This window comes from Pristiophorus japonicus, chromosome 12 (assembly GCF_044704955.1).
Source record: "Pristiophorus japonicus isolate sPriJap1 chromosome 12, sPriJap1.hap1, whole genome shotgun sequence".
Classification (NCBI taxonomy): Eukaryota; Metazoa; Chordata; class Chondrichthyes; family Pristiophoridae; genus Pristiophorus; species Pristiophorus japonicus.
The window spans coordinates 147,461,578-147,474,883 of NC_091988.1; the positions used below are offsets into that span (position 1 = coordinate 147,461,578).

At 45.8% G+C, this 13,306-nt stretch overlaps 1 protein-coding gene across 1 annotated transcript in view; it reads left to right on the forward strand.

The window, feature by feature from the left end:
• Window positions 1-9,692: 9,692 nt before the first annotated feature.
• The window catches only part of LOC139277009 (biogenesis of lysosome-related organelles complex 1 subunit 4-like), a 35,356-nt gene continuing 31,742 nt past the window's right edge, over window positions 9,693-13,306 (forward strand). Inside the window, exon 1 of the mRNA XM_070895011.1 lies at window positions 9,693-10,094. Coding sequence (XP_070751112.1) covers window positions 9,786-10,094 — 309 coding nt within the window. The 5' untranslated portion in view covers window positions 9,693-9,785. The remainder of the gene's footprint in view (window positions 10,095-13,306) is intronic.

A 13,306-nucleotide genomic window follows, 5' to 3' on the forward strand; every position in this document is an offset into this window, starting at 1 on the left:
TTTGGATGGAGGATTGCTGTTAGGGGCTTATGGTCTGTAACGATGGTAAATTTACGACCATACAAGTATTTGTGAAACTTCTTGATCCCAAAAATTTATGCCAAAGCTTCCCTTTCAATTTGCGCATAATTTCTCTCACTGGCACTGAGAGTGCGTGAAGCAAAAGCAATTGGTCTCTCCTCCCCACTACTTAATACATGAGAGATTATTGCCCCAACTCCATACGGAGAGGCATCACATGCTAGTTTAATCTCCTTAGATATGTCATAGTGAACTAACATGGTGCTCTCTACCAATTTGTTTTTACATTCCTTGAATGCTGTTTTGCATTCTTTTGACCATTCCCACTGGACCTGTTTTTTCAAAAGTTAATTCCGTGGATGTAATACTGTAGCCAAATTTGGTAGGAACTTCCCATAATAGTTCAAAAGACCCAAGAATGAACGAAGTTCAGTGACATTCCTGGGAGTGGGTGCATTTCAAATTGCATCCAATTTTTCCTTGGTCGGATGTAAACCATCTTTGTCTACTCTGTACCCTAAGTACTCCACTGAGTTTTTAAATAACTCACACTTACGAGCAGACACTCGTACTCTGTGCTTCTCTAGCCATTTGAGGACTTCATTCAATATCTTATGAATTTGCCTATTTGGTGCTGAAATTAGTATGTCATCCAAATAACATACTACCCCTTCAGTACCTTGCAAAATTGGTTCATCACCCCTTGGAATATGGCAGAGGTGAAAGACACTCCAAACGGTAGCCTATTAAATTGATATAGGCCTAGATGAGTGTTAATAATCAAACATGACTTGGACTCCTCATCTAGTTCAAGCTGTAAGTAGGCATTCGTAAGATCCAGTTTTGAGAAGATCTGATCACCTGTTAGTGTTGTGAACAAATCTTCTATATTTGGCAATGTATTTGGGACATTACCCTCTAGAACCTGGTTTATGGTTACCTTATAATATCACCACACAATCTTACTTTACCATCAGACTTAGGTACAACAACAATGAGTGTTGCCCAATTACATCGATCTATTTTACAAATAATGTTCTCAGTCTCTAGTCTTTTGAGTTCTTGCTCAACTTTCTCTTTGAGTGCATATGGTACGGAACGTGGCTTGTAGTAAACCGATCTAGCATCCTTCTGTACCCTGACACTCGCCTTGAAGCCTTGGATCGGACTGCCCGTTTCGCAGAACACCTTCGGATACTGTTTGATAACCTCATCCGTTGATGAAAATCTCGCTTCCACAGAGAAGATCTTACTCCAATCCAGCTTCAGTGAGCTTAACCAATTTCTTCCTAGTAAAGCAGTCTTGTCTCCTTTCACTATTATTAGAGGCAAGTTCTGAAATTGATCTTTATATTTCACCGGTACGGTGATACAGCCTACTACAGGAATTTTCTCTCCCGAGTAGCCTCACAGCTCTATCTTGGATTTCTCCAGTTGGAAATCATGCAATTTGTCACGATATAGTGACTCCAAGTACTACACTCACAGAGGCACCCATGTCAATTTCCATTGGTATTTTGAATCCCGCAACATCTATGTGGATTTTGATGCTTTCCGAATCGCTGTCCGTTAACCTCGTGCTCCTGATGACGTGTAATTCTAACATCTCCTCGTCCTGCTGTTGTTCTTCCAAGCCATGCAGACTCTTTGGATTACTACTCATAGCTTTGAATGCTGGACTCATAGCTTTAAAAGCTGATTTACCCTTCAGTCGGCATGCCTTCGCAAGATGCCCAGTCTTTCTGCAGAAGAAACACTCTGCCTTCACGTATGGACAACTTTTAGCAATGTGTTGTCCCAGGCACCTATAGCACGACTTTGACGCTCTGTTAGAATTTACAGTTTCTGAGACTTTCGGCCATGGCCGTCTTTTACTTTGAACCTGCAGGTGATTTACCTCGGTTGACTGACGACCATAATCATTATTTAATTCTCGGGAATATTGTTCGGTCTTGCTCATCGACCTCGCTGTCTGCCGAATCCCGAAACAATAGCTTTCAGCAATTTCTAACGGTTTGGGGTTATAGTGCTGCTCCAGCTTCATTAAAATCTCTTTAAGCATTGTGTCCTTTGGCTCGTCAGGCACAAGCAGATTTACAAGGGTTTCGTACAATGTCGGACCTGCCATGGATAAGAAAATCGCTTTCTTCCGTTCCAACACAGCCTGGTTTTGGACTGCATTGCCTGGAACTTCGATTATGTTATTTGCAGTGAAATACATTTCTAGCCGATCCACATATGCTTTAAAACATTCCTGGTCGTGTCTATATTCACCCAAATATCCGATTACACCTGCCATTTTTAATCTCTAGCTGTTCTCACCGTGTGCTGTAGTTTACCTCGGATTTTGTAGCTTTTTTTTCAAAGACAGAAACTTCCAAAGTCTTCTGTCGGCTGGCTAAATCCTTCATCAACAAAATTTAAGCTTTAAACATCCGAAAAATGTCCCATCTCACCACCAACTGTGATATCTTCACAGAGCACACACACACAGCTCTTAAGATGGCAGGCTCTCTGTCCGGAAGCTACCGGAAGCTGCCTGTCTGTTTATTATAACTCTGCAGCTGCAGTACACAATACGTCCACATCCACCTTATGGAGCTACAAGCATTACAAGCTTACAGCACTTACAGACATCACATATATGAATAAAATATATATTTTGAAATTAAAAAAAAATGTTGTAGCTGCCCCCATTCTGATGGTGAAGAGGTTCTGAGGAGTCAGGAGGTGAACCACTTGTTGCAGAGTACCCAGCCTCTGCGGTCTCTTGTAGCCATGATGTTGGTTCAATTCAGTTTCTGATCAAAAGTGACCCCCAAAATGCTGAGGGCATAGGCTGCTTCCACTAGTGGAGGACTTTTTAAAAACAGTCCTTTCAGAGAACGGGCAATGGGCTACACGGACTGTATTGCACTATCCTATTACATAAGCCCAAAAATGGCTGTCGAAATAACAGCAAGGCTAATAGTGCTCGCTGTTATTTATGTGCAAATGCCATAGCAACCTCAGGCGAGGGCAAATGTGCAATTGAACACAGAAATCCAAAGTTTGCTGTCCGAGATGTATCACTCCACCTTCACGAAAACTGCACCTCTCTGTCTGGCTCCCCATTCAACAGCATTGTGTGGCATGAAGATCCACCCCCACCTCTGCTCATCTGCTGCTGAAACCCTCATCCATGCTTTTGTTACCTCTAGACTTGACTATTCCAAAGCAGTCCTGGCCGGTCTTCCATTTTCCACCCTCTGTAATCTTGAGGTTATCCAAAACACTGCTGCCTGTATCCTAACTCGCACCAAGTCTGTCATGTATCTCGCATTACTGTATACAACTGTATCTTACCATGCTATACATGACTGTAACTGGATATGACCTGTAACAATAAGCATACCTTACTACCAGGGATGCACTTGCAGGAGACACTCCATACCTGTCCTACTGAGGTATATAAAGGGAGGTCTCAGGCAAGTGCAGCACTGGAGAGCTGGAATTAAAGGTGCAGGTCCTGAGTGACCTTGACTTCAGCATGTGTCTCGTGTAAGTCAGTACATTAGAGTCAGGACTTAACAGTGGCGACGAGTTACGGGATCACAGAATCCACAGAATGGCTACCAACAGCTCAGATGAGAAATACAATGCTGGAGACAATTGGGATGACTTTATCGAAAGGCTCCAGCAAAATTTTGTGACCAAAGACTGGCTGGGCGACAATAAGGCAGACAAGAGAAGAGCCCATCTCTTGACCAGCTGTGGCTCGAAAACATACGCTTTAATGAAAGACCTGCTGGCACCCGAGAAACCAGCAAGCAAGTCGTTTGAGGAGTTGAGCACACTGGTGAGAGACCACCTGAAGCCAGCGAGCAGCCTACACATGGCCAGACACAGGTTCTACAACTACAGACGCTGTGTGGGCCAAAATATACCCGACTTCGTGGCGGAACTTCGGAGGCTGGCTAGTTCATGTGAGTTCCCCGATGAACTAAGGAGGGAAGTACTGAGAGACTTTTTTATTGAAGGAATAGGCCATGCAGGCTTATTCAGAAAGCTTATAGAGACTAAGAACTTGATTCTAGAGGCAGCAGCACTGGTTGCACAGACGTTCTTGGCAGGCGAAGAAGAAACGAGGCTGATCTATACTTGGGGTACGACAACCAACGAGGCATCGGAACAAGGGGTTCACATTGTGAAACAAACCATTACCCCCACACACAGACAAAGGAAGGAGAGCAGGCCTTCAACAGCAGACAATGGCGCCAGAAGCCATCAAAATCAAGGGCCACATGAACGGCCGATCACACCTCATCAACCCACAATGCGAGCAATCAACAACAGATTGAGAGAAGCTCAAGGGAGATCAGCCAGACGCAGCTCATCCTTCGGAAACAATGGAAACGGTCTGTGTTGGAGATGTGGGGGAAGGCACTCAACCAGGGTGTGTCAATTTCAGCATGCCGTTTGCAGAAACTGCAACTATACAGGGCATCTGGCTTGCATGTGCAGAAAAACAGCAGCTCAGCTGGTATACAAATCGGAAGGGTCGGAAAGCGGACCAGAAGACGGTTGGAACAGTGCACGGGACACCAAGGTACAGTGGGTTAACACGATCAATGTCCACTGTTCTTACACCAAGACGCCTCCAATTATGATGAGGGTTCTACTCAACGGGATACCCGTCAACATGGAACTGGACACGGGGGCCAGTCAATCCCTCATGAGCGTTCAACAATTTGAACAGCTGTGGCCGCACAAAAGCAACAGACCAAAACTCACAAAGATCGACACCAAACTAAGGACCTGTACTAAATAAATCGTCCCAGTCCTTGGCAGCGCCATGCTCTCAGTCACACACAAAGGGATGGTGCACCGACTTTCCCTGTAGGTGGTCCCCGGGGATCTCCCAGCCCTGTTGGGGAGAAGTTGGCTAGCAGAACTTAATTGGAAATGGGATGATGTTCACGCCATGTCGTCAGAGGAACGGACCTCCTGCTCAACAGTTCTAAGCAGTTTTGAACATCTCTTTCAGCCAGGTATGGGCACCATCAAAGGGGCTAAAGTTAGAATGTACATCACACAGAATGCCAGACCGGTCCATCGCAAGGCTAGAGCCGTGCCTTATGTGATGAGGGAAAAGATTGAAAACGAACTGGACCGACTTCTGTGGGAAGGCATAATTTCTCCCGTGGAATTCAGCGACTGGGCAAGCCCCATCGTCCCCGTCATGAAGCCTGATGGATCCGTGCGAATCTGTGGGGATTACAAGTCTACCATAAACGGAGTCTCCCTACAGGACCAATACCCGCTGCCCAAAGCGGAGGACCTATTTGCCACGTTGGCTGGAGGAAAGCTTTTCTCGAAACTTGACCTCACATCTGCGTATATGACGCAAGAACTGACCGAAGAGTCTAAGCTACTCACCACTATCAACACACATCGAAGCCTTTTTGTGTACAATCGATGCCCATTCGGCATCAGGTCGGCAGCTGCTATATTCCAGCGCAACATGGAAAGTCTGCTCAAGTCCATCCCGGGGATGGTTGTGTTTCAAGATGGCATACTCATCACGGGCAGGGACACCGACTCTCATCTCTGCAATCTTGAGGAAGTACTAAGTCGATTGGATCGGGTAGGCCTAAGGTTAAGAAATCCAAGTGTCTGTTTCTCGCGCCTGAGGTTGAATTTCTGGGCAGAAGGATTGCCGCTGATGGAATCCGCCCAACTGAATCCAAAACTGAAGCGATTTGCCTGGCACCCAGGCCCCAGAATGTCTCGGAACTGCACGCCTTTCTCGGGCTACTCAATTATTTTGGGAACTTTATGCAGAACTTGAGCCGCTGCTGGAGCCTCTCCACGTGCTACTCAGAAAGGGGTGCGATTGGTTTTAGGGGGACGCCCAAGAACGCGCCTTCAATAAGGCACACAACCTTCTATGTTCCAAGAGTGTTTTAGCCTTTTTTGACCCAGGTAAAAAGTTAGTCCTTACGTGTGATGCATCAGCATACAGGGTCAGGTGCGTTTTACAGCACATCAATGATGCGGGTAAATTACAGCCCGTTGCTTATGCCTCCAGGTCACTTTCGCGGGCGGAGCGCGGGTACGGTATAGTTGAGAAGAAGGCGCTTGCGTACATGTACGGTGTCAAAAAGATGCACCAATACCTTTTCGGGGCAAAGTTTGCGTTAGAAACCGACCACAAACCCCTCACGTTACTACTATCCGAGTGCAAGGCAATCAACGCCAACGCCTCAGCGCGCATTCAGCTGTGGGCACTCATGCTGGCGGCTTACGACTACACGATAAGGCACAGACAACTGTGCCGACACGCTTAGCAGGCTACCCCTGGCGACCACAGAAGGGTCCGACGAACAGGACTGTGAGATGATCATGGCAATCAATGCCTTTGAATCCACAGGTTCGCCCATGACGGCTCGCCAAATCAGAGCCTGGATGACCAGCGACCCCACGTTCTCTCTAGTTAAAAGATGCGTTTTAACCGGTGACTGGGCAGAGGCTCGCGATGCCTGCCCCGAGGAGATCAAATCCGTCCATAGGCGCATGCATGAACTCTCACTACAGGCAGACTGCGTGATGTGGGGCAGCCGAGTAGTTATGCCCTTACGAGGCAGGGGGCCGTTTGTCCGGGAGCTCCATCGCGAGCACCAGGGGATCGTTCTTATGAAGCCTATAACCAGATCTCATGTCTGGTGGCCTGGCATTGACGCAGACTTGGAGCTCTGCGTCCGTCGGTGCACCATTTGTGCCCAACTCAGTAATGCCTCCTAAGCCCCTGCCCCTGGCCCACCAAACCGTGGTCGCGGGTGCATGTAGATTATGCGGGTCCATTCATGGGCAAAATGTTCTTCGTAGTCGTTGACGCATTTTCAAAATGGATCGAGTGCACCATTTTAAACTCGAGCACCACCTCCACCAATGTGGAGAGCCTTAGAACCATGTTTGCAACGCACGGCATTCCTGACATATTGGTCAGTGATAATGGTCCGTGCTTCACCAGCGCAGATTTTCACGATTTTATAGTTGACCACGGTATAAATCACATTAAGACGGCACCTTTCAAGCCGGCCTCCAATGGCCAGGCGGAGCGAGCAGTGCAGATAATTAAACAAGGCATGCTCAGAATCCAAGGTCCCACGCTGCAGAGCCGCCTGTTGCGACTGCTGCTGGCATACAGATCTCGTCCGCATTCATTGACTGGGGTTCCCCCCGCGCAACTATTGATGAAATGAACCTTAAAGACCAGGCTCTTGTTAATCCTCCCAGACATTCATGAAATTGTTGAGGCTAAGCGTCAAAAGCTAACTGAGTATCATGACCGAAATTCGAGGGGGAGGTGGAATGAGATAGGGGACAAAGTGTTTGTGCTAAACTATGGCCGGGGTCCTAAATGGCTTGCAGGGACAGTAACAGACAAAGAGGGAAACAGGCTACTGGTTGTACAAATGGACAATGGCCAAACCTGCTGGAGGTATGTAGAACAAGTAAAAAATAGATTCACTGATAACACTGAAGAATCAGAGGCAGAGTACAATGTGGAACTCACACCACATCTGGTGGACAGATAGGTGGAACAACCTGAGGAAAGGGTAGTCTCAACAGACAGCCCAGGCGAGATACCAGCAATTACACCGAACGAAACGACAGCCCAGGCGAGATACCAGCAATCACACCGAACGAAAAACAGGCACCAAGGCAAACAACTGAACCACAACTAAGACACTCCACATGAGAGCGCAGACCACCTGAGAGACTGAATCTATAAAGGCAAAAAGATCTTGGGGGAGGGTGATGTCATGTATCTCACATTACTGTATATGACTGTATCTTACCATGCTATACATGACTGTAACTGGTTATGACCTGTAACAATAAGCATACCTTACCACTAGGGGTGCACTTGCAGGAGACACTCCATACCTTTCCCACTGTGGTATATAAAGGGAGGTCTCAGGCAAGTGCAGCACTGGAGAGCTGGAATTAAAAGGTGTAGGTCCTGAGTGACCTTGACTTCAGCATGTGTCTCGTGTAAGTCAGTACATTGGATTTTATTAAGTCCTGACTCTATTCACCCATTACCACTATGCTCGTTGACCTGCATTGGCTCCCAGTTAAGTAATGCCTCAATTTTAAAATTCGTATCCTTGATTTCAAATCTCTCCATGGCCTCACTCCTCCAATTCTGGCCTCTTCTTCATCCTGATTTTAATCACTCCACCATTAGCAACTGTGCCTTCAGCTACCAAGGCCCTCTCTATCTTTCTTTCTTCCTTTAAGACGCTCCTCAAAAACCTACTTCTTTTACTAAGCTTTTGGTCAACTGCCCTAATATCTCGATGTGGGTCGGTGTCAAGTTTTATTTGATAGTGGTTGTGTGAAGTGGCTTGGGCTGCTTTACTGTGTTAAAGGTGCTATAAAAATACAAATTACTTTTGTTGTTGTAGTAAACTCACCACAGAAAGATAGGGCTTGTCCATTTCAGTCTAAGTACCCTCTTAATGGTGTGATAAGTGTTAATTACTGCCAGTCAACCTCTCGCACTGAAAGTTAACTATTATAAATGTGGTGTCTTGTTCCTTCAAGTTTTACTTGTTGTTGGAGATTTTTAAAATCTTACTTTTTTACTTCTAATATAAACTAAAAGGCACAATCTTTTAAAGGGGATGAATGAACAGCGAGACCTAGCGGTATATGAGCACAAATCGTTGAAGGTGGCAGGGCAGGTTGCGAAAGCAGTTAAAAAAGCTTTACAGGATCCTGGGCTTCATGAATAGAGGTATAGAGTACAAAAACGGGGAGATTATGATGAACCTGTATAAAACACTGATCCGGCCTCAACTGGAGTATTGTGTCCACTTTAGTAAGGATGTGAAGGTCTTAGAGAGGGTGCAGAGAATGATTCCAGGGTTGAAGGACTTTAGTTAAGTGGATAGACTGGAGAAGCTGGGATTGTTCCCCTTAGAGCAGATTTGGTAAGAGGTGTTCAAAATCATGAGTGGTCTCGACAGAGTAGATAGAGGGAAACTGTTCCCATTGGCAGAGGGTAGGGAACCAGAGGACATAGTTTTAAGATGATTGGCAAAAGAACCAAAGGAGACTTAAGAAAAAGCAAATATGTAATGACTGCTTAGGATCTGGAATGCCCTACCTGAAAGGCTGGTGGAGACAGACTCAATCACTGCTTACAAAAGGGAATTGAATAAGTACCTGAAAGAAAGAAAGAAAATTTCAGGGCTACGGGAAAGGGCGGGGAGTGCTCTTGTAGAGAGCTGGCATAGGCTCGATGGGCCGAATAACTGTCTTCCGTGCTGTAGCCATTCTATGATTTTATTTTTCTCTCTCGCCAATAATATCTTTCCCCCTCTTTATTTATCTGTGTTCCTGATTTCATGTTCCTTCACTTTGATTGGTTAGGGAGATACACAGATCCTAGATAACCTGCAACCTGCATCGTTTACACTAAGCAGGCAACAGAAAGTGTAACAGCGGGCGCCATTCGTTGACCTGCCACAGCAATTGTGTTCTATCCGGGGGAGGTGCAGAAATGCTGGAGCTTCCACAGGCGCTTTGTGCATCATTGACCGCCTTGGATCAGCGCCGTGCGGTTCTGCCCTCCAGCCACCAGGTGTCGCCCCGCGCCCGGCGGGCCACAGCGCCGCCTGCCAGCTGGGAGGGCGCAGCTGAGCGACTGGCACCAGGCAAACGCTGACGCGCTCGAGCCGTCGCCGAGGTTACCGGCCGGGAAGCGGGGAATGTGCGCAGTGATAAACCACTTCATGGCTGAGGAGATGGAGGCGAATGTGCAGCGAGCGGCCGGGGGGAGCTCGGAGCCGGCGGCCAGCGGGAGCCCGGGCTCGGAGCCGGCGGCCGGAGGGAGTGGGAGTGGGAGTGGGAGTGGGAGCCCGAGCTCGGAGCCGGTGGCCGGAGGGAGCGGGAGCCCTGGCTCGGAGCCGGCCCACACGCCGGCCGGGCAGTGTGTGGCTGGGGCGATGCAGAGCTGGGTGGTGCGGCAGGGCGCGCAGGAGCTAGCGGCGTGTCTGAGAGCGGACCCGTGCCGAGAGGTAGGATTGGCCTGCTGGATTTTACAGCCAATTTAAAACATTAACTCAGCAAAACCCATAACTTCAGTCCTCTAGATGATGACTTAAAGACCCTCTATTTGTGGTTTGGTATAATTTGTATTGCTTAATTGAATTATGTTTATGGTCAGGGTAAGGTGTATATAAAATGTTATCAAATCCCAGACTGACAGCTTTATAATTTAGTTCTTGCAGATTCGATTACTTCTGTCCATGAACCGGGAGTTACAGACCTGAAATGTATATGACCCTTCTGGGGTAAAACGTCTCTGGGTGCATTTACACTGCAGCTGCAGCGTTGGTGTGGATTTGTAAAAGTGACTATCTTTAGAGGACTGTTCTAAATTCACGGGATGTGGGAGTCGCTGGCAAGGCCAGCATTTATTGCCCATTCCTAATTGCCCTTGGGAAGGTGGTGCCTTATACAACTGAGTGACTTGCTGGGCCATTGCAGAGGGCAGTTAAGTGCAACCAAATTGCTGTGGGTCTGGAGTCACACAAATCAGACCGTGTAAGGATGACAGATTTCCTTCCCTGAAGGACACTAGTGAACTAGATGGTTTTTTACGACAATCTGGTGGTTTCATGGTCAGCATTACTGATGCTAGCTTTTTATTACAGATTTATTTAATTAATTCTCTCATTCCTGTTTGTGGGACCTTGGTGTGCATGGATTCGTTGCTGTGTTTCAACAGTGACTACACTTCAAAAGTGTATAATGCTTATAAAGTGCTTTGGGATGACCTGAAGTCGAGAAAGGCACTATATCAATGCAAGTCCTTTCCTTTCTGCCTGAACTCCATGGGGGAGCAATGTGAGACCCCTGGAGAAGGCAGTTTTTTTCTGCTGGAAAACAGAAAATGTTAGAAACACTGTAGGCCAGGCAGCTTCTGTAGAAACATACGAACAATGACGGACAGGTAAAGACCATCTGTAATACTTTGTGTATTTCAATATATATACTCCACCTCACCCAAAACCATGTGATCTCCTGGGAGAGGCAAAAAAACAAATTAAAAAAAAAGGCCAATTTGGGGGGGGAGGAGGGGTGGAATCTGGGGAAATTCCTTTCCGACCCATCTAGGCGATCAAAACTAGTCCAGGAGATCACTCTGGCCTTGAATTTCCTGCGGTACCTACCTTCTGTAAGAGATGATTTCCACCGCAGCGAGAAACAAATCCAGCTTTCACTTGCAGACTCGCTGAATTCCTTCATCGACCACACAAAACGGCAGCTTGTTCCAGGGGTCTACTATTCTCTGGGAAAAGAGCCATCTCCTAACATCTAACCTAGATCTAGCCCGAGACAACTTAAATTTTGACCCCTGGTCCTGCCTAACCTATTTAATTGAAATAAACTGTTAGCTGGAATGCCATCTATTCCCTTCATTATCTTATAAACCTCAATCAGATCTCCCCTTGCATTGCTCTAAGGTATAGAGTTCCAATTCTTTTAGCTTATCTTTATAATTAAGATGCTTTAGACTTGGAATTAGTCTAGTGGCCCTCTTCTGCACCCTTTCCAGAGCCTCAAAATCACCCATCATGAGAGAACACCAAAACTGGACACAGTATTCCAAGTGCAACCTGACTAAGATCTTGTACAAGGACAAACAGTATGGCGCATCTTGTACTCAATTGTCCTATGGATACACCCCAACACCCATTTGCTCTAGCTATTGCTGCACAGCATTACTCATGTACCTTTAAGGATGTATGTACTAGAATGCTCAAATCTCTTTCTATCTCCACCATCTTTAATGCTTTTCCCTGGAGGCTGTATGAATGTTGAGCATTTGCTCTGGCCACATAACATAACCCTGCACTTATCTAAGTTATACATCATTTTCCAGTCTTGAGCCCAATCTCCCAAAACATTAAGATCTGCCTGAAGCAGACGAGCATCTTCTACAGTTCTAACACTTGCACAAATCTTGGTATCATCTGCACATTTGAAAATTGTGCCCCCAACCCCAAAATCCAGATCATTAATAAAAAGCAATGGTCTCAACACTGATCCCTGCAGGACATCACTAGTGACCGGTCTCCAAACAGATCCAAATCCATCTATAACTACTTTTTTCTTGCATCCTGCCAGCCAGTTCTAAATCCAACTCAATATATTTCCACTAATACCAGAAGCTCCGATCTTATAGATAAGTCTCTTATGCGGTACCTTGTCAAAAGCTTTTTGGAAGTCTTGAGTAGAACGCGTCCACCATCATTCCCTCATCCACCAATTTTGTAACTTTTTCAAGAAATACAATTAGATTTGTGAGACATGACCTTTTTTTATGAAGACATATTGGGTGTCCCTAATATGTCCTTCCCTATCCAAGTATTCATATATAGTATCCCTTATGATTCCTTCAAGCATCTTGCCTATTACTGATGTAAAACCGACGGGCCTATAGTTACCCGGGTCTTGTCACCTTTTTTAAAAAATGGGGACTCCATCAGCCTCCTTCCAATCTGTAGGAACCATTTCAGAGTGCAGTGAGCTATTAAAAATCCAGGCCAGGGGCTCTCACAGCACATGTCCCATCTCCCGGGGGACCCTTGGGTGGAAATCTTCCAACATAGCTGCGCTATCTATTTTTAAGTTCTTAATTCTTTCTAAAACAATGTTTGTCTGTTTAATATAACTAACAAAACTAGTGCTATTAAATTCTAACATTCGAGCATCAGCTTCAAGGGTGAAGACTGATGCAAAGTACTCATTTAATATTTCTGCCATACCTAGTGAGTCCTTTGTAACCTGTCCTTGAACACCCTTCAGTGGCCCAGTACAGTCTTTGATAGTTCTCTGGCTCTTCATATAACTAAAACAAACTCTTCCCATTACTGCTACAGTTGTCTACAATCCTTTTTTCCATGAGCCTTTTTCCTGATCTAATAGCAGCCTTCGTTTTCTTTAATTATTCCTTCTATTCAACCCTGTTTATTTTGAGTATTAAATGTTTTTAATTTATAGAAACATTTCTGTTTACATCTTATTTATCTTTGTACAGACCCAGTCCAGCCACATTAGCGTTTTCTTACCACATTTCCTCCTTTTGATTTTGGGTACATGTTTTCTTTCCACATTTTTAATCTTGTTCTTAAAAATTTTCCATTTATATTCAACATCAGTCTCATCACCACCGAGGAGGGTTAGCCAATTTACCCGTTCCAAGTCATCTGCCTTTTTGGAA